The sequence below is a fragment of the Apodemus sylvaticus genome, chromosome 12, assembly GCF_947179515.1.
Source record: "Apodemus sylvaticus chromosome 12, mApoSyl1.1, whole genome shotgun sequence".
In the NCBI taxonomy this organism is placed as follows: domain Eukaryota; kingdom Metazoa; phylum Chordata; class Mammalia; order Rodentia; family Muridae; genus Apodemus; species Apodemus sylvaticus.
Window position 1 is genome coordinate 96,304,580 of NC_067483.1, and position 23,446 is coordinate 96,328,025.

At 42.6% G+C, this 23,446-nt stretch overlaps 1 protein-coding gene across 1 annotated transcript in view; it reads left to right on the forward strand.

The window, feature by feature from the left end:
- Ush2a (usherin) overlaps positions 1-23,446 on the forward strand; it is a 723,091-nt gene that overhangs the window by 489,366 nt on the left and 210,279 nt on the right. The window contains exons 40-43 of the mRNA XM_052200359.1: positions 7,264-7,892; positions 11,749-12,083; positions 12,989-13,111; positions 22,043-22,206. Coding sequence (XP_052056319.1) covers positions 7,264-7,892; positions 11,749-12,083; positions 12,989-13,111; positions 22,043-22,206 — 1,251 coding nt within the window. The remainder of the gene's footprint in view (positions 1-7,263; positions 7,893-11,748; positions 12,084-12,988; positions 13,112-22,042; positions 22,207-23,446) is intronic.

Below are 23,446 nucleotides of genomic sequence, written 5' to 3' on the forward strand. Positions count from 1 at the left end.
AAAGATTTATTTTTAATGGTGCATATATATGTAGAGAATATTTGCAAATGAGTACAAATGCCCACAAGGCACAAGATTCCTCCTGGAATTGGAGTCTCAGGATGGTTCCCAACGATCCACTCAGTATGGTTGCTGGGAACTGAACTTACATCCTCTGAAAGTATAGTGTGCATGTGCCCTTGACTGCTGAGCCATCTCTTCAGACTTTCCCAACAGACACTTCTATTTTTAAGCATAAATCTTAAGTGGCATTATTAAATAACATTTGGGGATTTGAGCAGTTTATTCTGAGGGCTCATACAGATATTTTTCTGTATTTGTTCATTATCTTGCTGCAGATCAAGTTTGTCTTCAGTGTGATAAATGGATACATTGCCTATTATACACAGTGATACTTAGGGGACAATAACATACCATGGTAGTCCATTGCATCAAACCTAGGATCTTCTGTACTTTTACCATTGGATGAACTGAGTGTTTTAGTTTCCTTCAGTCACTTTGACAGACATCACGACCAGAGCTGTTTAGGGGAGGAAAGGGTGTGTTTGTTTCACACATTAGGTCATGGCCAATCATTGAGTGAAGTTAGGGACAAGGACTGTGACCACAGTGTAACCTCTGTAAAATCAAAACCGAGGAGGAGACCATGTACCTCCAACATACAGTGGCACAGGATGAACATCACCATTCCAAAAGAGGAAAGGGAGCACGGTGTGGAAAGACTAGACCAAACAAGTGTGAAAACCTGCTGGGCAAACTCCAAACTCCGCGTCTCATGTCAAAGGGTTCTTCAGATCACCAACTCCTTTCATCTTTGTTGACTACAACACGTGTCTCTCTCTTGGGCTGGCTCTATACTCTGGTAGCACTTCTTTCTCTGTCACTACTTTTCTGTACAGGTGTCCCTCAACCCTGGCATCTCTCCCATCTTGATGTGACCAATGCTGCAGGCTTCACCTTCATAGTTTCACACAGTGGCCACTCTGAGCCTCCATGCAGGTACACACGCGACACCTGACTACCCTCAGTGGCTTCCTTAGTCTCAGAGGGAAGCCACAACTCTCTTCTTGTGACTCTAAAGCTAGAACCACATGGCCAGAGCTGCCAGGTTCTGCTGTTTAATGGGGCTGGAATGCAGTCTTCAATTACACTTTTATATTTGTATCAGTGGTCTGTTTTCATACTTTCCTTCAGTGCTTGTGCTTTTCTTTAATTCCTCCTCATAAGTTGGATGCTCATCTGGATAGGATGTTACCCTGAGGTCACTTTATTCCATTTAGTGTCAAGCTTTTCTTTAAACTTTACATCTCCTTGAGTGAGTGTTGGACTTAGCTCTGCTACACTTCCGGGTTCTCCTTTTGTTCTCAAACTGGTCATTTTTGTATTTTTTGCTTTGTCAATATTGCTCCTTTTCATTATAGTCCTGAATAAGAGTGATCACTACTGGACATGGGACACAGTCAATACTTTACTTAGCTGTCTTAAACTCTCTTTTATTCCATGAAACTAAAACTCTTCTACTTAGCCTCTGGCAGAATTTTAGGACAAGAACAGAAAGCAGACACATTCTTTGCCAAAGTATCATAATGGTCTCAAGGCCTCTTACTAATCTTCCCCTCTAAAACTTCTTGAGCTGGAGCCCTCATTTCCACATCACTCTCAGCTCTTTCTTCAATGTTCCAACTAAGATGGGCATGATGTCCCACCTGCTCTCTAGTCCAAAGTGTCACCATCTTCCACAGTCCTCCAACAGACAGCATATTCAGGCCTTTCACAGCAGGACGTAGTGCCAGGTACCAACTTCCATCTTGGCTAGTGTTCTGTTGCTGTAGAGATATACCATGACCAAGGCAACTCTTATATTAGACAAAGCCAACAACAATTAAAAACAGGTATTCTGTTTAAGCAATGGCAACAACACACAAGAAGTTGGAGTCGTAGCCAAGAGCTTACATCTTGATCTGTAGGCAGTAGAGAGAGAGAGAGACTGGCCTTGGCAAGGCCCTACCCCCAGTGATGTCACTTCTTCCAACAGGGCTACGCCCTCTCCAACAAGGCTACACTTTCTTTTTCTTTATGTATGTGGGCATTTGCTTTGTGTATGTCTATGTACCACACATGCATGTCGGTGCGCCTAGAAGCATGAAGGCCTGACAGGGTACTGGATCACCTGGGAGCCTGAACCTGGCTTCACAGAGTGATGTGAGCTTCCATGTGGGTGCTGGAAATCCAGCTCTGTTCCTCTTCTAGAGCAGCAAGTGCTCTTACCTGCAGAGCCACGTCTGCAGCCACAGAAGTCCCCATGTTTGTCCCTATAAGCTTTTCCCCCCACTGTGCGGATCACCACCCCAAACTTATGCATTTCCAAAATTAGTAAGGGGAAGTATTTTATTGTTATTTCTTAATTCTTATTTTATAATCTTAACATTGAATAAGTCCATTCAAGCTATGTGAGCAACAGAAACTTTGTTTTAAGGTTGGACTGATGAACAGAAAATTGCATCCATCTGGCCTCAGTTTACCCCTGACCCCAGAGCTCTTAAATCCCCCTTTGAGCATATAAAGCAGGCTGTTCTTGCAAACTTGGTCTCCAATTGCAATATTTCTTATAACCTTCAGATAAAAACCACATGTAGAAGGAACAAGAAATCCATCCCTGACTAACCTTTCTTAGTTTAATAAATTAATAAGTAATTTTTATCCAGGTTGCCTTTCTGCTATGGGCTCATCTTTACTGAGAGCCTATTCTATACCAAACACCTGACAGTAACCATCTGTTTTTCTGGCATTTAAATTACGCTGTATCAGGAATGTTCTCAAAATGTTTTTAATAAGTATTTTTGTTCTTAAAAAAAAACAGACTATTCATGTTTGGAATTTTTTAGTGGACTTTGTAAGATGATCCTTTGGTAACTACCACATATAGATCTTAAAAAGCCAGGGATAAATTCTCTCCAGTCTCCTAAAGAGTTCAAACATCTGAGAACTGCTAACCATGAACAAAGGTGGGTGTTTGGGTAATTGTTTTCAATAGATTGTTATATGTACCTCTTCCTATCTGGAACATTCTAGAATACTAAAACCCTATGTAGATTCTTGTGCTAATGCTATCTCACTCATTCTGATCACAACCCTTCCCAAATTAATAGTTTTCCAAGGTTGATTAAACAAGAGGCTAGAAAAGATGGCGGGGGGGGGGGGGGGTCAGGAAAAAGACCCTGTGACCAGACAGAGCTGACAGTTACACCTGTGTTAACTCAGGTGCAGCCGATTCTGCAGGTATAGCTACATTTCTGACAGTTGGATAGCTACATCATAGGTCTTTCTCATGTCAGCAAATCACATTTTCTTTTCAATCCAAGACTGTCCACAGAAGCACCTGCTGCTGTTCACCTCATCCTGTGCCCCAGTTCTAGTCAGCCATCCATCTCTCCTGACCTCCACACATCCTCGTCTCAGGAGAGTAAGGCACGGAAGGTCCTCAGGAGTGTCTTCCCTGCAGACTCTACAAAACGGCCCTGTCTGCTCCCAGCAGCAGCTACAATATTGTTGCTCTCTCATTAGATCGAGGAGCCTCCTGATGCAGTTCCCCACCCCAGTCACTTGTCAGAAAGCTGGGAGTTGACCCTGTGTAAGTCTGCATCTCGCATATTGCATATTTGTTTTAGGGGCACACCGTGGTAGGTACCATCTACTCTATTGCAACATGAATATTCCCTTGTCTTTATTCTATTGGTCTTCCTGCATTTGGCTCTTTTATTATTAGCTGTCAAAAATTCTTTGGGGAAGTTGTTGGGTATAAATAATAAATTGTTGAAAGAATTCATGATGAAAGAAGAGACAGAGGCTGCCATTCTAGCTAACACATTGGCGGTGAATATCATGGCTACCTTAAGAACTGGCGTGTGATGTATAGCTTTGTCTAATGGCCATCCGTATACAACCCCCGTGGTTTTTAATTCACTGGCAAATGTAGGGGCTATTCGCTTAGGAGTTAATCTTACTGGAAAGAGTTTTTAAACTCAGTGAGGTTCTGTGAGAATGCTAAAATATTAGCTTGAGGGCATTTGAGACTGTAACAGGAAAACCGGCAACCATCATTGCTAACTCCATAGCAAACAAGTGTCAAAGACTTTTCATCCCAAACCACTTAACATCATGTGCACCCTAAAGTTGGGAGCCCTTGATCAGGTCGGTCCTGGGCACACACACACACACACACACACACACACACACCTCCCTCACACACCCCTGAGATTATCGTGAAAAGGCGCACGCCCCTCCCTTTCCTAACAAGGTCATGACTTTCTGTTAGGCAGGGGCAGACCCTCGCTGGGTGAGCCAGGTGGTTTCCCACTAAGACCATGTAACTTGCCAAACTAAGACTGCTTTCAGTTATTAATGCCAAGAGGAGTTCGTTGGAACCAGGAGTCCGTGATTTGACCAGAGAGGAGGCTCCTGCCCTGGCTCCAGGGGGGTGCTCTCTAAACAATTATGCCGCGCTGGGGAGAGCTGCTCCCTTGTATCTTCATCACTGGGTAGCTGAGCTGTGTGCCTGTCAGATTTCCTCCTCTCCCCTGGAGTGACAGCAGCATTGACAACATGTTATACTCCACATTGATTTTACAGTTAAGGAGCTGATTGTGATGTATAAGGATTTTACGAATTCAGCTGAGAGGCTGACTTTTGCCTTTTATCATTCCATTAAAATTTTATAACCATCTTTTTCATGTCACTTCACCCATGAATTCTTACTTTAGAAAGTGATAGCTACTGCGGTGAGCGTAACTCTCCCCGTGTTCACAGCTTTTTATTGTATTAGCCAACTACCCCAATTACAGTTATTACTCATGTTTTACATAATTGTGGTGACCCTTTCAACTGAGCAGTAGCAGGACAGTTGATTTGTATATAGAATTAGATGATCCTGCTTATCATTTTAAAGCACGAAATTGAAAGAGTGCCAGAAGTCAGGTTTTAACACTTCCCTAGCCAAAGGAGCTAATTAAGCCAAGTCTGTTCCTCCCCAAGATGCTTTAAAGAACCCTCCTGCAGTGGAAGCAGGGACTGCACTCAGCTTCCCCAGAGAGAAGCTAATAAAATGTATGCTGGCTTTGGGGAGCCGGGATCATGAAATTGAAATTGAATGTCCCCTCTTCCCAAGATAAGAGGTCTTTAAGGAAGGGCTGTGTTCTGTGGGAGTCTGAAGTGCGAGTAGGGCTCATTATCATGCATGTTTTACCTATCACACATCAGCATCTTCCGGAGAAATAAAAGGCTTTATTCTCATCACAGAGAACAAACTACATCCTTGTTGGTACTTTTCCCTGAAGAAGCTCATGGCTTGATAGCTCACAGAGGAGGGAATAATTATGCGAGACCCTGATGAAAACCTGCTCAGAAACATTCTGATTTTTAAGTGTATCTTATTCTTCACTGGGGAGAGGAGGGTGAGATAGGGTTAGACTGAAGGCTTGAATCTCCACCATCGATCTTACAAGTGCCCATATCAGAGGAAATTTTTTTTTTTAAGATTGCAAAACAACATTCATAGCTTGCAAGAGTTTCACTCTTCTCTGGGAAATAGCTAACCGTGCATGACATGCCTGGCTAAGAAAGAGCCCTATCCCCATGTTGGTATGATAATTGCTTCGGTACCTATGTACTGGAGAGGTGAGAAGAACTGTCACCGATGCGTTAGTTCAGATGCCTTTCAAGTGGAAGGTAACAACAGAGCAGCCTGGGGAATGCCCGTACCAACATCAGTAGGACACTAGGGTTTCTCTCTCCACAAAGGACGTGCGACCAAATTGTCAAAACTGGCTTAATATCAGGCCCTTTCAAAAGACAAATTACGATTCTACCATGAGTCCAGTTGGTGAGTAAACTGTGGGCCATTCTGTTTGAAAACGCCCTTTAACTAGCTATAATCACAACCACTGGCTTCACAGGTCTGTGACTGCTTTAACACATAGACCTCGGTGGGACACTGAATCACACATTCACCCTCAAATCAATGCTGTTTTAAACAATTACTAAATCCAACTATATCTTTTTAAAAGATTTTCAATAAAATCTAATGTTCACGGAAAAAAATCTCATAAATGTCAAAATTGCTGTGGGCAGCAAAGAGGGCTGTAGTATTTTTTTTTTTTTGATCTGTTGTAGCAATTTATAGATCTCAGGCCATGGTTTATAAGAATGCTAAATGTTCTGGAATTACAGCTGTTACTGATCAGTGATTGAGCCAGATTTGTGTTATTGCGCCATGTTCCTTCTTGTACCTAGAGAGCAGTAAAGCCGCAATATAATAAAAAGCACCTGCATTTTAAATGAAATTTCAATTGAAAAACTTAACAGCCCTTCAAATTGCAGAATTTAACGCAGCCCAGTAAAGCTTAAATAACACTTTGCCAGAGCGGGCTGAGGGGATTCGCATTCAAGGTGACTTGATTGTGTCGCATGGTGAAATTATTTACAATTAAGGAATTTCTCTGGAGGGCTGCAGAGAGCTTGCTGCCCCCCACCACCTCTGCAGGCATATGGTGGGCCTTTTTCAGTATTCATGGGGCCTCCCGAACCTTTATGATAATTGAATCAGTTACAGGGCTGAGTAGAGCAGGCGCAAAACCTGTTAACCTAAAGGTCAGATCTGTGCATTGTTTATTTATCTGTAGGTGAAGGAGCTAGATCATCGTCAGCTCTGTCACAGGCACAGAGAAAAAAAAAATCACCGATAATATTAACAGGGAGTAGATAAATCGCAAAACATGGATTAGCATGATAAACAGAAGCAGCATCATATGGAATGAGTAATGAAGAGGCTGCAAGGTTTCTCTGGGCTGTAAACTCTCACGTCTGTTACAACAGCATTGTTGGCTATAATTGGTACTGGAGATCCGGGGAGCAAAATTCTGCCAAAGCCAGAACTTCTGTTAAACTGTCAGTCAGCTTGTATATTTTTCTTCGAATGCCTTGATTTTAAAAGCCAGACACAAAAACAAAAATAATCTTTATGATATCTTTCAGCATTAGTTTCAATCAAAAGAAATGATTTTGAGGGATCTCTGTTAGGAAGGAAAGGGCAACCTCAGAAATATTCATATTTCACTACCCCGAGGAGCTGGGCGTATCGCCTGCCCTCTTACCCTCTACCTGGTGGCCTCTTGTCTCTACTGAGTACTGGTTCATTTGAGTTTTATTGTCGAGAGTCCGTGGGACGTTTGTAAGGCCATGACATCCTGGCTGTGTTCTTCTTTATAGAGCCTGGACCTATCGATGCCCCAATTCTTCTAAAAGTGAAAGCTAGGACGATGTCCGTCGTCTGGCGGCAGCCTGCAAAGTGCAACGGAGCCATTACCCATTATAACGTTTACCTGCGTGGCCGTCTTTACTCAACAGTCTCTGGAAGTGTCACTAACTGCACTGTGGTCCGGCTGCATCCTCACACAGCCTATCACTTCCAGGTAGAAGCCTGCACCTCCCAAGGGTGCTCTAAGTCGCCGGCGTCTGAGACTGTGTGGACACTCCCAGGAAATCCAGAAGGCATCCCAAGCCCAGAGTTGTTCCCATACAGTCCAACAGCGATCATAGTAACTTGGCAACCCCCGGCACACCTAGATCGCTTGGATGAGAATGTTACAGTTGAGAGACGAGTCAAAGGGAAAGAGGAAGTGAGGAGCCTGGTGACCTTCCCAAGAAGCCAAGCCATAAAGTTTATAGACAACGATCCTGCCCTCGGCCCTTGGACACACTATGAATACCGGGTTCTGGGGAGCGCTCTTACCGGAGGTGCAAACAGCAGTGCTTGGGTAGAAGTGACCACAAGACCCTGTCGGCCTTCTGGTGTGCAGCTGCCCACAGCGCATGCGCTAGGCCCGGATACAATTGAGGTAAGGTGTCGGGTGCTCTGGTTTCTCTGCAAACCTACAGACGTGTGAACTTACCCTGGCTGATCTCTGTGTTGAACAGAGCCATCTGCTGACAAGTCTACCACATTTACTGTCTTAGGCATTTGTTGCAGAAACTGGGCTTTTGGCCTTTAGCCCAAAACCATCTCAAATTCAATGTCAGTTTTTCATTTCTCCCTGTATCCCTTTAATTATATTGTTGAGAGACTGCTATTTGCCTCGTACACATGAAATACTTTGATACCGCTGTGGGATGCTTAGCTCCGGCGCCACAGTGTATTTAAACGGATCAGAAAATGAGACGAGATGGGAAGCTGAAGGAAGTCCTGAGAAGCATATTAACAAACAAAAATTCCACACAGTAATATTCTAGGCTTCTTTAAAAAAACAGAGTCAAAGAACTAAAATGGTGGAAAGAGGAATTAGGAAAATAGCATATTGCTAGGGTATCCAGAAAGCTCAATCATTTGCCTCATTCTTCAGGGATTGAACTCCAGAGGATGGGGTAACTACCATTGTTTTGGCTGGCATACAAACTTCATTCAAGGGAAATTAGTGTAACCAAACAGGAGGGAGTTTTGCAGCTTAGAAGCCTCTTTTGTGTAAATACACACATGCTTCTGTGGATTCGCTCTTGTACCACTGCCAAAAGGCTTGGTGCGGGCGGCTTGCTCACCAGAGCACAGAGGGAGGGCATCTGCATAACAGCAAAGTTCATCTGTTGGAATTACTCCTTGGATCTAGGCTGGGGTCTCTCTCACCAATGAAAGACACATACTAGGTGTGCTAGGTAAGTTAAGATTTGGAAGAAAATTCATTTAACCCACAAACCAGAAGTCACTGCTTATCTTTTTTTTTTTTTTAAATTTGGCCTTTGAAAATTAAACACCCAAAATAATCTTAATTGTGTCCCCTCTGAGAATTGTTAAAGCAATGCAATTTTGGTAAACTGAGTAAAGCATATGGCATTCTGTTGACTTAGTACTAAATGGAATTTAATAGTTAAATACAGCATATGTGGGATTTATTGTACAAACTGGAAAAAAATCACACTGGTCTTTGATCAAATAAAAAGGAAAACAAAACAAAAGACAAACAAACATAGACTCAGTAATCATTCCATAACTGACCTTTTCACCGTTGGGAGAGTTTTGTAAGGCTTCGAGGTAGCATTGGTCAGTGGCCTTCAGAAAGGCAACACCACAGACATTATTCCGATTTTTTCCTACCTGTCCAGTTGCTGGGTGGGTTTTCATAGCTTGGGTAAGGGAGCTGAACCCCGAGGCTCACCGCCTTAGGCCAACAAAACCAGAGTAACCCCAGGCCAGGGTTATAGAAAAATCTTGAAGTACAGAGTTGTGACAGCCAGGTGATAACTCTTGTCCTCACTCCTGCATTAATTCCCATTTTTAAACTAGGAAATGAAGAGAGCACAAGGAATACTGAACTAAATCTGGCGCTTCGTGGAGTGTATGTCAATATTACTCAAAGAGCAGGCTTTTGTGTTAGTATTATTGGCTGAACGTGGTACTTGGGAGATATCTTAAAACTTTACCAAAGTACATTTTCTAGTGTGATTGCCTCTGATAAACAGATCTATGCCTGGGAAACTGTGACTTGCTCTCTGCAAGGACAGATCTGAAATCAAAATTACAAATAGATAAAACATTTATGAGGAACCACGGGATAGTCATTAATGCATGGGTTAAGAGAGCCATTCAATATTTACATGCACTACTGTTCTAAGTAAATTGTCAATAATATTAACAGTGACAACATGTTCCACTTCCCACGTTCTTTCAAACACATATTTGAATGTCTCCTTTTGACACCAGAGACAGAGAGTAGGACCAAAAGAAAGCCCCTCTCCTCTGGGGGCTTACATCATAGACAAGGATGCATATTAGAGTCCTACAACCAGCAAGGACTGGGGGCAGGAAGCAGAATCAAACTAAGGTCAACAGGGAGAGTTATTGGGGTGGTAAATGATGGTGTCCCTCTGATCTTAGTTACCCCATGTTGCTAGTGCACTAGCGTGGGCCAGGGAAGTTTAGAGAGAAGAGCTACACTGGGTTGTTGGTGCTGACGCTTCCAGGACATCTAGTGATGGGCTTCTTGCCAGCCTCATCCCAAAGCTGTGTAGGCACCAGAGATGGAGAGCCAGGAATCCTGTAGGTTCCTGTGTCCCTCTCCATGTCACAAGCCCTCAGCCCTCAGTCATCATTAAGCTGGACCCTCATGCATCTAGTCCTGACACACATCCACGGTCTCCCTCTAAACACCACAGTCAGATTAAATTTTCACCTCTTTAATACCTCAGATGGGGGTATTAGGTTTGAAAATTAGGGGTTTGCTTGTTTTTGAAGGACAACTTGCAGTCAAACACTGTTATCACCTTGGTTTATCCATGTTCTGTACAGTGTCACCTGCAGGAGCTATGTCCAATAGAGACAGGAAAAGAAAGCATCTCAAAGACATTATATTATGTGTCTTACTTAATTTCCTGAAAAAAATAATCATTTTTGAAAGTCTGTAGAACGTCTCTACTCAGACTAAAAAGGACAGATCAATAAAAGAATAGAATAATTTCATGTTTGAATATCAATATAAAACTTTAGAATAAAATATTAGCACATTGAATTAAGGAGAATACCAAATGAATAATAGAATGGGGAGAATTTGATCTGAATCCACCAACGTAAGGAAATCTCAATAGACAACTGTCTGTCAATATGCCTCTCCCATCAGCCAATTAAGGAGAAAGCCTGTTGGGTTTTTCCCTACAAAAAGAGTTACAAGGGGCTTAGTGGCTTTGCAATTAAGAGTAATTACCATTCTTTCATTGGACTCCAGTTCGGATCCCACCACCCACATCAGGGCTCCCATAACTGCTTAACAATTCAGTTTCATGGGGCCCAACACCATCTGGCCTCCTTGGGCACCTGCACACAGGTGGTATATATAACCTCACACAGGCACCCAGGAGCATGTAAATAAAAACAATAAAGAGTTTTAAACAACTTGATAAGAATTTTGAAGCCATTTCTTTACAAAGTAAATAAGCAAAGTAAAAATCAGATTAAAAAGAAGGATTTCAAGTAGGATTCAGCCAACATATAGGTTGCCACAGAAAGAAACTTAGTACGAACGAGAGATAAAACTGAGAAATAAAAAGTAAAGTGCAAAAATCACCAGGTTGTGTGTCTGTACAGCAGCGACAAACATTACTTTACGGTGCCACTGGGGACCCCTAACTTTGAACCCTCATCTGCTCCGCTCTCTTATGCTGAGACTAGAATGTGCCATTGCTTTATTTGTTAAACTATACACCAGCTTCAGAAATCCAACTGTGACTCTCAAAAAATACATATAAAGGCACCCTATCCCCAGCCTTTGTAAAAGAAACTGCTTCAGCCCCTATTCCCACAAAGGAAAGCAGGGAGTTTCATTTAATTGAGTTATAAACACTCAAACTGTCAAGTCCTGATGCTGCCCTACTGATGCATGTGGACGTGTGAATTTCCTCCATGTGCTTGCTCTGTGTCCCTCGGAACACCCACGTGGAGATGAGTTACCAAGGTGTGCAGGAGTCTTGACTATCCTAGAAAGAAAGCGTCGTGGCTAAAGCCAAGCCTAGGAAACAGCTTCTACTTGGTTCCTAGCTTGCAGCTCACTGGCCCCGAGGCCTCCATGTCTGTCTAGTTCAGAGGCCTATGTTGAATGTAGGCCTTTGGGAAATGACTTCCGGGCAATGAGGCAGGAAGAACGCTAGGCATCGTGAACCTCCATTGCTCAGTTCCGGCGTTCTCATGCTGATGCTGATGGTCTTCTATTTCAGGTCACTTGGAAAGCCCCACTTATCCAGAACGGAGACATACTGAGTTATGAGATCCGAATGCCGGACCCTGTCATCGAAATAACCAATGTGAGCTCGATCATGTTGAGTCATCTGGTCAAACATCTGCTTCCTTTCACTAACTATTCAATCACCATCGTTGCTTGCTCTGGAGGCAACGGGTACCTAGGAGGGTGCACGGAGAGCCTGCCTACCTTTGCTACTACCCACCCAGCCCTGCCTCAGGAACTGGCCCCATTGTCTGTGACTCTTCTAAGCGAATCTTATGTTGGAATTTCTTGGCAGCCACCATCCAAACCAAATGGACCAAATCTGAGGTAGAGAATGTTATTTTACTTTGGGGTTTGTTTTAACTGTATCATTACAAGGAGTAGAGGTGTGGGACTATATTCACATCTCAAAAGAGAATCAGTTCCATACTGCATACCATACCTACTGCCACAAACTCATAATATCTATTCAGTACTGTCTATTATTAACAGCTTTATAATATCACATTGTACATCTTGATTTAAATAGAAGCAAGGGCATTCACCAAGTAAGAGAAAAAATCACAACATTGTGACAGACTAAAAACCATCAAATACTTATTACATAGCTCAGATTTTACTTCAATATTCTCTTCTTTTAAAAATATTTTTATTCTCTTGGACAGCTCTGGCTCATATTCTGTGTAACGTGGTGGGATAACTGTGTCTCTGAATTATAAAGTTAGCCCTGAAGTTGTCTCCATATCACCACTATCTACAGACTTGTGAAGAATGTTCTCAGAGATAAGATGGGAGCAAAGATCTGTGATTCTAAAATGGTTGTGCAGCAGCCAGAACTGGATACTTGGCAGGGAAAAAAGAGCAGATAATCATTGTTTGTAAAATTTTGATGGTAGGAGTCTTAAGACGATCATTAACTTGATAAGATTTTTATATTCCTGCTTTGTGTGAGACTCTCAATAACTATTGAGCAATTTCTGACACAGAAATCTAAAATATTATCATTCCCACTGATGTTCAAAAATATGAGTAGAAATGATAATTTTCAATTAACAGAGTATATGATAGTTGCACCAGAAAAATATGCTTACCTGGAAACACTTCCTAATTGCACTGAGGTCTTATTTATTCTCGCATGCATGCCTCATGTACTCCTCCCATTAAACTATCTGAATTTCAGTAATAATGTTAGTTGAGACAATCACGATGTTCCTGCTTGTCTTTTGCTTTAGATACGAGCTTCTGAGACGTAAAATCCAGCAGCCACTTGCTTCAAATCCCCCAGAAGATTTAAATCTGTGGCACAATATTTATTCAGGAACTCGGTGGTTTTACAAAGATAAGGGTCTTAGCAGGTGAGATTACAAAAACTATAAAAACAAATGCTAGTGTTTAGTTTGGGGCATGTTGAATAGTTCAAAGTACCCTGGCGTCTTCGTTGTGTGCACCTGTTATCAGTCACACAGTAGAATATGTTCAGTTATTATCTGTGGCATTAATCATCCAAGTGTAGCCAAGGCATGTTTAGTGTTTGCCATCTCAACTGTGCACTTGCAATAAGCCTTTCAAGTCAAACTTAGAGGTATGAGAGCTCCAGCCTATTGCTATTGTCACAGCTCTATCTATACATGGAGCTTAGTAAAGGAATGTGGAAGTATTGGAAGTGCATGGACTGTGGAGGTCACTGTGTGCCTTGTGTACGTGTCTGTGCTTGGGGGTTATGGGTCAGTGAGTCAGTGAGACTAAGAAGAGTTGAATCTAGAGTTTAAAGCAAACATGAGCCAGTAGGTGACATCTGTCAAAAACATGTGCTACATAATAAGTTTGATCTAAATTCTCTTTCATCTCCTGCTAAGGGACCAGCTTTGTGACCCTGGGCAATCCTTCCACCATCTCTGGGTGTAATGGTAACTTTTATTTGCTTGATGTAATTGTTGTCTCCATCTGCTAACCAAGGCCTACTCCTGGAAGTTCTGAGCCTCTGTACAATCTTTTTTATGCCTAGAATGGTTTCGAGAATTGCTGCTTACTAATCTTACTCTTTCTAGATCTTTCTAAACTCTGGTTGGCTGCTTGAATTTAGCTATTCTGGTTCAAATTCCTCTCTACTCTGACTGGTTCAATCTGGCTTTTCTCTCTTGGCCTCTGACTGAATTGCCCTGCTTGGCCTCAAACTAACACTGGCAATTTGTTTTAACCTTCTGCTCCTTCTCATTCCTTGACTGTTCTGTCTTCACCAGAGTCTAGCTTGTTCTCTCTTCATCCTGTCTCTATAAAATTCTCCCAGTTAAATTACCTCCCCTCCTTGCCTGCCCCTCTTAAGTCACCTCTTGTTCCTCTCTGTTCTTGTGAGAACTGGACGTAACCTCTTCTGTTAAATCTTTTTCTGATTCATCACTTTGTCTGCCACTCAACTAGACATGAATTTCAAACACGGATGCTTCCTTCTATAAACTAACTTTACCTTCATTGTTTGAGATTAAAGGTGTGTACTAAGTGTGGGTCTGTATCCAACCAGAGGGACTAAAGGTGTGTGCTAAGTTCTGTGCCATCTCACATCTAGAAACAGGTTTTCCAAGTAAACAACACAATCTTGGGGTTCACCGTGTGAACAAATATCTTATAACATCTGGGCCTTCACCTGTACTGTCATTCACAGGACCCATTGATTTCTCAGTCTTCTTGGTCCAGGCAATATGATAAGGTTTCAAAGAAATGCCTAAAAGTCTTTTGTGAAAAACCTCTCAAGTTACATCTTTCAATATATTTCACAGAATAACTGTTGTCTATGCCCTGTTCTAATAGCTTTCCTTCCATCCATCGCTTGTTCCCAAGTCCCAGACTCATGCCCATTGTGCTCATGATGCACAATGTGGAGCATTCGTGTCTCTGATCTCATTCCTCACCAGGCCCCTTCCCGTCATAAGAACGAACCACACTCTGCTTAGCTAGGAGGTTCTTCAGGAAGCTGCCTGTCTACTCTCTTGCTGGTCAGAATATGAGCTGAGATGAGCATGCTCACGGCAGCTAGAGCTAGAAGGACTGCGCAGATAAACAACCTTGTGGTGGGGCAATCTGAATAGACTTCTGAGACTAAATGTCAAGGACTCTTTCCTGCACTGGAACTTGAAACGGTGGTCACTGTGTTTATTCAAGTACCTGAGGGACTGGAGAATAAGCTCAGCTGGAAGAATGCTTGTCTGGCATGCAGGAGCCCCTGGCTTTAATCCTGAGCAAGGAGCATAAATGAGGTGTCCAAGGCAGTAGAGGTGAGAGGTCAGAAGTTCAAGGTCATCTTTAATTATCTAGTAAGTAATTGCTTATGCCTCATCAACAGCTTGGGCTTAGAAGACAGGATGTGTTTCTTTTTCTTAACATTCAAAACATATGGCACCACTCTTTATGTGAGACCATTCTTTTATTTTTTAATTAGTCCACTATTTGTAAGTCCAAAAATGTTCAGGCCACTTTTCCCCCAAAGTGGGGCATCTTACCAGTCTGGGAGGAAGCTAGAAGTGAGCCCTCAGAAGGGCTCAGAGGGGATGGGTGCACAATGCCTGCTCCAGATGCTGCTGTCATCAGCCCTAACAGTAACCAGGACTCCCCTTCCTGCTGGCAACCCACAGCTCCCAGCACACCAAGGAACAGGCTCAGCTCACACTGCTGTCTCCTGTGCTGGGACATCATAATGAACCTTTCCCCTGGATCTATCCAGTTTCCCTTGGAATCTTGGGGAATTGCCTTTGGGACCAACCCCAATCCCCATAGATGCTAAAACCATGGATGCTAAAGACCTTTATGTGAAATTATGAAGTATTTGCATATACCCCACCACAGGCTGGCATATGCTTAAATCATCCCTGCACTGCTTACCATGCTTAGTAAGGTGTAAACATGAATAGTTGTTGTACTGCATTGTTTAGGGGGAAAACACTAGAAAAAAAATGGTTCAGTACCAGATGCTGTTATTTTTCTAAATATTTTCCATTCATGGTTGGTTGAATGTGAGGACGTGGAGCCCCAGGGCACAGGAGGCTGACTTTGTTTATCCTATTGATTTACCCATTTGGCTGTTTGTTGTTGTTCTTCTTAATTGAATCTGTCTCTTTTTAGGAGGCAGATGTAATTATATATTCTCTCCGAATTTCTCTGCCCCTGTTTACTTCTGCTTATGTGAATGAATGGAACACTAAAGGGCCTTTTCTCATCTTACTTTTTACACATTTTATTTTATTTTTTATAAAAGATTTATTTATCTGTTTTTTCATTTATGTGAGTACATTGTTGCTCTCTTTGGACACACCAGAAGAGGGCATCAGATCCCACTACAGATGGTTGTGAGCCACCATGTGTTTACTCGGAATTGAACTCAGGACCTCTGGAAGAGCAGTCACTGCTCATAACCACTGAGCCATCTCTCCAGCCACATATTTTGTTTTCATTTTATGTCTATGAATGTTTCACCTGCATATATGTGTGCACCACATGCATACCATGCCCGAGGAGGCCAAAAGAAGGCATTACATCTGGAACTATAGTTATAGCCAGTTGTGAGCCACCATGTGGAGGCTGGGTATCAAACCCAGGTCCTCTGCAAGAGCAGCCAGTGTTTCTAACCCCCAGCCCCCTCTCCAGAGCTCCATCTTGTTTTATTTTGGTCATTATAAATGATCAAAATAAAGACATTTAGAGCAGTGTTTAAGTGTTTAAGTGACAGTTCTTCTGTGTGTGTGTGTATATATATATATATATATATATATATATATATATATATATATATATATATAATTATCAAAGAACAGCTGGACATTCCTATATAAAGATAGTTATTTAAAGGAATCTGGAGTCATTGTCTTGCTCAAGTAGTCAGTTTGCTATGCTGTATATTTTAATATGGGCAAAAGTAGACAGCATTTACAATTTTTTCTCTACAATTTCTATATCCTGAAATTCAGAACTTTCTTATAATGATTTTTGCCTTCTGTATCATAGAGTGTGAGTTATCAAGCCAATTACTCAGATAAGTGTTTTCCAATAAAATATTTTTTGACTTTGTGACTGTCTTAGGACAGGGATCATTGGTTAGGATGGGAGGAGAGCTGAGGCTTTGCATTGCGTGGAGGGTCTCACATCCACTGTGTGAGACTCTGCTCAAGCAAGATGTCCATGTAGCAGAGATGAGGAAGACTTCGTGGATGCTACAGCTAACTAGCCTCCTCTCCAAGAGCATCATTTCCGGTGCTGACAACTGGGGGCCATGAATTCTAATAACAAGTGTTAATAAAATTGACACAGTTCTGATTCTGAAGAAAATAACCCAAGTAATTCTCAGCTATACTGAATAGTTTTATTAGTTAACCAGGGACATCATAGCTTTTCAAGCTACAAAGCCTGTATACATTTTGACCCAAAATATTGAAATATCTTCCACTGGTTAAATGACTCCAGCAGACTGAAATCACTTGACATTAAGAGCTAGCCCAAATCATACCTCCTCCTTGGTGATGTTAAACGATGAGGTCTGACTGATTTCCACTCAACAACAAAAGGGAGAGAAGAGTACATTTTAGAGGATTGGTCAAAATTTTCTTCTTTGTACACCTCTCCACAGGGCTGGAGGGTGACTCCGTGAGTAAAGTCCTTGCTAGGCAAGAATGAGGAGCTTATTTAGATTCCCCAGAGTCCATGCAAAGCGTCTGGGTGCTGCAGCAGGTGCCTGGACTCCTAGCACTGCAGAGACAGACAAGAGAATTCCTAGGGTTTGCTAGCCAAGTCATCAATGAATTCCAGATTGAGTGACAGACTCAATCTCAAAATTTAGGGTAGAGAGAAACCAAGAAAGGAAAACAACAGACACCCATTACTGGCCTTCTTGACCCTAGGCCCCCAGGGGTCACAGGAACTTGCATAAACAATAGAAGATATCCCTGTACAAGGCAAAAGCACTCTGGCTCCTAGAAGGCAGGCAGGCAGCTCCTTCTTTGTATCCAGCACTAACCTCAAGCATTTAGGAATTAAGGTTTGAATGAATGAATGAATGAATGATGAGTGTGATGCTAGTGTTACCGCAAATACTCTTGCTTTTGATGTAGTTTTCCCAAAGAATACTTTGAGATTCAAAAGGGATCATCTTTCTGCTGGACACACCTATGTTTGTCCTCACGTTTCTGCTGGACACGCTTGTTTGATTCATTCAAGAACCAAATTCCATGTGACCTGAAATCTGTGAGGCTGATTTTGACTGATTTGGGAACTGTTAAAATACCTGTAAGTATTTGATAGATATTTGATATTTGATATTTGATAGATAGGCCAACAGAACCTGTATCAACTGCATAGAATCTAGTAAGCCCTCATTTTTATTTCTCCACTCAGCAGAATCTAGTTAACTTTTTTATTCATTTGCATTGGAGTGGCTGGACTTGTAAATGAGAATTGTTACCTAAGTAATATTTTAATCAACACTATTTTGCACAAAGTAAAATATCATCACTGTGTGTATCACCATAATAGTCTGCATCTGCTGTTGCAGCAGAGGTCTGCAAGGATGGGTCTTGTTATGACTGTGTGGTGTCAACTGGCCTATTCTCCTTACAGAAGCTCATTTTATTATTAAGTGGAATGCCTCATTTGGCACCAACTATCAACAGTTAAGTTCACTGAGAGAGTAGAAAAGCAGCTTCCATATAACAAACTCATCCTTCTGAATACATAGGGGTAATTTATGTACATAGGTACATTTGCACCACAGAGTCATGTGGACAAGCCACAGGACTATACCATTACTAAGTAAAGACTGTTTGGCCAGAAGCAGATGGAAGCAGTGTAGTTAAGGCTGTGTAGCTGAGCTGGGTTCTCCATGGCTAGGTCAGACACGACACTTCCACCTGTAACTCCAGTCTATGAGGATCAACACCTTCTCCTCATGTGCAACATCTGCACTCATATGCTCACACACCCTCGCACCAATACACATAATAAAAATAATCTCCAACTCACATGGTATGAAATGTACTCATGAAAATACAGGACTTTAAATTTTTTAACTACATTTTGCAATGAAAACTATACATTTTAGTTTTTCATTGAGTAGGAAAGAGCTCATAGGAAAAGCTGGAGAAGGTGGCGCTGGAGAAATGGCTCAGCAGTTAGGAGTGCTAACTGCTCATAGAGAGGACCTAAGTTTGGCTCACATTACCCAAGTCAGGGTGCGATGAAATGCCTGTAACGCCAGCCCCGGGGGCTTCAGTGGCCTCCTCTGGCCTCTGAGGATACCTGAAAGCACACACGCGTGAACACATCTATACAATTTTCTGTAAAAGTTAGAGAAATGACAAAGGCAACATGGAGTGTCATACAAAGGCACACTGACCTCTCAGTTAAGTGAAGCAGCCACTGTCAGAATATTCTTCCTCAGACATGAGGAGGAACAGATCTAGTCAGGATTTATGCAATCCTGTAAGCCTAGGCAAAGCATTTAACTTCACATGGTCCTGGGGTTTGGTTTGTTTTAATCTCTAAAGCAGAGAGGACATTAATTATTTGAAATAGATGAACTCTAAAGGGAGTTCTACTTGGGAAGTTTTATTCCTGTCTTGAAAGCCACCTTTCTAGTTGCATATATCCATGTAGCCTGTGCCTTCTGTGTTCTGTCTGAAGTGTGTGTGTGTGTGTGTGTGTGTGTGTGTGTGTGTGTGTGTGTGTGGTGACCTATCTAAATTACATATGACATAAAATTATGACAAAATTCCTGCAAGTACCATAGAAAGGAGGCCCCCTAGCATCTGTACACAATGAAAAATATTAGCACTATTAGCTTCACACCAAAAAGGGACTAAAACCATGGTGTCATTTGAAGCCACAAAGGTTTTAATTATATAATACCATCAATACAAGGAAGGAGAGCTCAAATATTGTGGTGGAGTAGATTAGGCACCTAGTCTTCAGCTAAAGGGATAAGGCCATTTTATGACTTGAAATACAGTTATAAGTATTTCACCCAGGGACAGAGCTAATGAAACCGAGGTCACAGGTTCAATTCCCACATGAGCCATTAGTTCCCCTTCCTTCTGTTGCCTAAGACCTGTCACCCTCTTAACCCTGACTCTCACCTTTCACCTTCATCCTGGAGTCACAGAGGATGCAGAGGTAAATCATCCCCTCCCCTCCACTAGAAGTCTTAAGGTCAAGCCCTAGTCATGTGACACCATCCCAACAGTGGCAAAGCAGATTATTACTGGACTATTATTACCTCCTCATCCTAGTACCCAATGCTGCAGCTGGTTCAGAGGGCCTCTTCCTGCAGACTGCCTGCATGTGAGTCTTGGCTCTCCTGAGCAGTGCAGTGTCTTGGACAAGCTATTTAATACTTCCAACCTTATCTTCCTCACTTTCAAAGTGACTACTATAAAGGCATTTTATAGTGTTACTGTGAGGAATGGATGCGCTGATATGGTGGAAAAGCCTGGACCATAGGCTATAACTGTGGCAGTTGACTTTTGGTGTTTTGGTCCTGCAAGCCAGTTAGTGCTCAGTGAGAAGCACACAGCTCCCCGGTGCTGCTCAGACTGGAGGGCTGGAGACAGAACACAAGCACAAGGTCCTCGATTACAGTTCTCAGGGCTAAGGGCACCAAACAAGTTACCTTCAAGGTCAAGCTCTCCCCAGAGTGCTTCTCCTAACTCCTGGTGCTCCCAGCACGCCTGTGTTTGAGGAGACATCGATCCCATTTCTCCCCTCTATGTTCATCCTCTCCTGCATCTGAATTCAACACAAGTTCTCCCTTTTCTCTTACAAAGACACAATCCATTGTATTGAGGGTGCCCCCTAAGCCAGGTGACCTCATCTTGACTCATTAGACGAACAAATACCCTACAGTGTGAGTAGGAACACACTAGACTTGAGAATGTCTCTCTTTGGGGGCTTTTGGGGAAGAAGGTATGAATCAGTCCGTGAGAGGATGAAAGGGAGGGAGGGAGGAAGCGGGAAGGGAGGGAGGAAAAGGAAAGAGGAAAGGAAGAGTGGACAAGCAAGTAATGAACGCCTGAGAGGAAGCCAGTGTTGTAGAGCAACGAGACACTGAAACTTTAATGCTAGCTCTTGTTTAGAGAAATAAACCAATAAATGACCCCCAGATCCACTAAACCATCGCCTATGGCTACAGCAGCCAAGTAGTATCCTTCTATGTGACTGAGGCAGAACTCCAGGAAATTACCTTTGGGTCCTAAGTAGGAAGAAGAGGGGACAAACAGAGTCCCAGGAGAGAAAATGTTCTAAAAACTCCTGATGTGACTTTGGTCAAACCATCTACAGAGTTCCTGGAAATGGCACACTCCCCTTTGTATGGTGACTACCAGGGGTTGTGACATATTGAGACAAATACTTTGGACTTGGCTTTGAAGGTCTCCGAGGATAAACACTCTGGGAACACAAAATGACCACGAAATAGAAGATCTGAAGGCAAAGCCAGGACAGTCACTTACAACTCAGTATGTCTAACACATCTCTCCATAGAGAATATTCCAGTATCTGGTTTAGTCAATAAATAGTATTTTCCTACTCAGGAAATTTTAAACCAAAAAGATAATGCTACTGGCCTCCCACTTGAAAGAGCCAAAGTGACAAGGAATTAAGCTTAGAGTTTTAGGAAGTTCCTATCATGTTTCTCCTCTGTCAAAGTGAGGGTCTGTATCCTCTGCATTGACTCAAATCAACATGTGCAGAGTGGGGACAGGCACACCTTGCTGTCACTGAACTCGCAGAGGGACGATCTTGTGCACTCTGCTCACAGTTGAGGTTTCATTTAAGCGTTTATCTGCCAGCCAATGAGATCCCAGGAACAGGAAAGAGGCATAGGAAGGAATGATGATAGAGTCTGATATTTGAAAAATGGATGAGTTTCCCTAAAGAAGAGAATAAAACTCTAGATGGTATTGGGACAGAAAGCTGGCAGGTCGCCAGTCTTGTAATTACATCTTGAATTGAGCCATAATCCTCGCCGCTTCTGAAAACAGTACGGACGGGAAGACGATAACCCGCGTTTATTTTAAAGACTGATATTTGCTTACTGCTTCCAAATAAAATGCTTTTCCTGATGCTCAGGTGGAGGCTGGAGAATTGCGGAGATAATGGTATGTTTTGTGCAAGTAGAAAGGAAATAATGCATTTCCTAGAAGCAAAAGGAAACCGAGCATTTTGTGGAAAGGAATCCTGTATTTTGTGAGTTTTGTCTTTCATAGAGCATATTTTTTATGTCTGTTGTTTGTTTGTTTAAACAAAACCCTCAGGTTCACAACGTACGAATATAAGCTCTTTGTACACAACAGCGTGGGCTTTACACCAACCCAAGAAGTGACAGTCACCACCTTAGCAGGTCCTCCAGAGAGAGGAGCCAATGTCACCGCGAGCGTCCTCAATCACACGGCCATAGACGTCAGATGGAAGAAACCAAGTAAGAAAGCTTTGTACGCCTCTCCGTTCCCTCTGGGCATGAGCACTGTGTTAGGTCCCCTCCTGCTGATGGGATAAACCAAGACCCAAGGCAGCTTAAAGAAGAGTTTATATGGGTGTGTGGTTTCCGAGGGCTAGGGTCCATTGGAGCTAGGAGGCACACCAGCAAGCAGCACAGTGGTGACATATTTCTCCAGCCAGGCCACACCTCCTGAGCATCCCCAAACAGTGCCACCAATGTGGTACCAAGTTTTCAAATGTCTAAGACTGTGAGGGACAGTTATCACGCAAACCACCCCAGCACAAGGGATTTAAATGGCCTAAGCAATGTATGTGCATCTATGTTTACACATGAAGATGTGTTTAGGATTGCGTGTACATGCACACATGTATATGGGCAAGTGCATGTGGCAGCCAGAGGTCAACTGAAGGTCTTTCTATTCTTCAGGATCATCGTTTCTCTCACTGTCCTTGGATTCGTGGTTTTCCTAGCAAGCCTCAGGGATAAGCGTGTCTTCCAAGCACTCATTACAGGCAGATACCGTCTTGCCCAGTGTTTTTACGTGGGCTCTGGGGTTGGAACTCAAACTTTCAACAGCATCTTTCAAGGCCTGCGATATTGGGCTTAATAGACAAATGCCTCCTTCCCTCTTCTTGGACTCATGGGCCTTTCCTGTATTCACTTTTGATGGGAATAGTTCCCACCAGTGAGGAGACTAGATAGCATGATAGTCTGTCTGCTTAACAACTCGATTCTGTGTGGGACTGTGACCCTCAGCACGCCTAGACCTAGGACCTCATTCCTCAGTAACAAGAACCACATACAATGACATCACCAGTGTGATGGGTTTTCCCATACATCATGCTTAGTGCCCGTGTTGGCTGGTGAAGGATCTTACCTTGGCCTGACAGAACACTTCTTCTAGGGGGTAGAAAGAGCACACAGATGAATCCATCTGTCTCTGAATTTTAGGAACCACAGTACATGAAATCTCAGCTACCCAATGGCGTGGCATTTAGCATCTGATCTGCGCACACATGGTACCCTATAAGAGCAAGCAGAAAAGAAGTCCTGAGTCTGTCATGGAAATGTTCACACTAACCATTTTACAGGCCTGACTTGTGCTCTGAAAATGGCTGGACCAAACCACGGTGGTATTTTCACAAAATACTGAGAAGTAACAGCTAGCTTGTAAGATTTGATTATAATATTTTGTTTTATAAAGATAAACACCACCAGA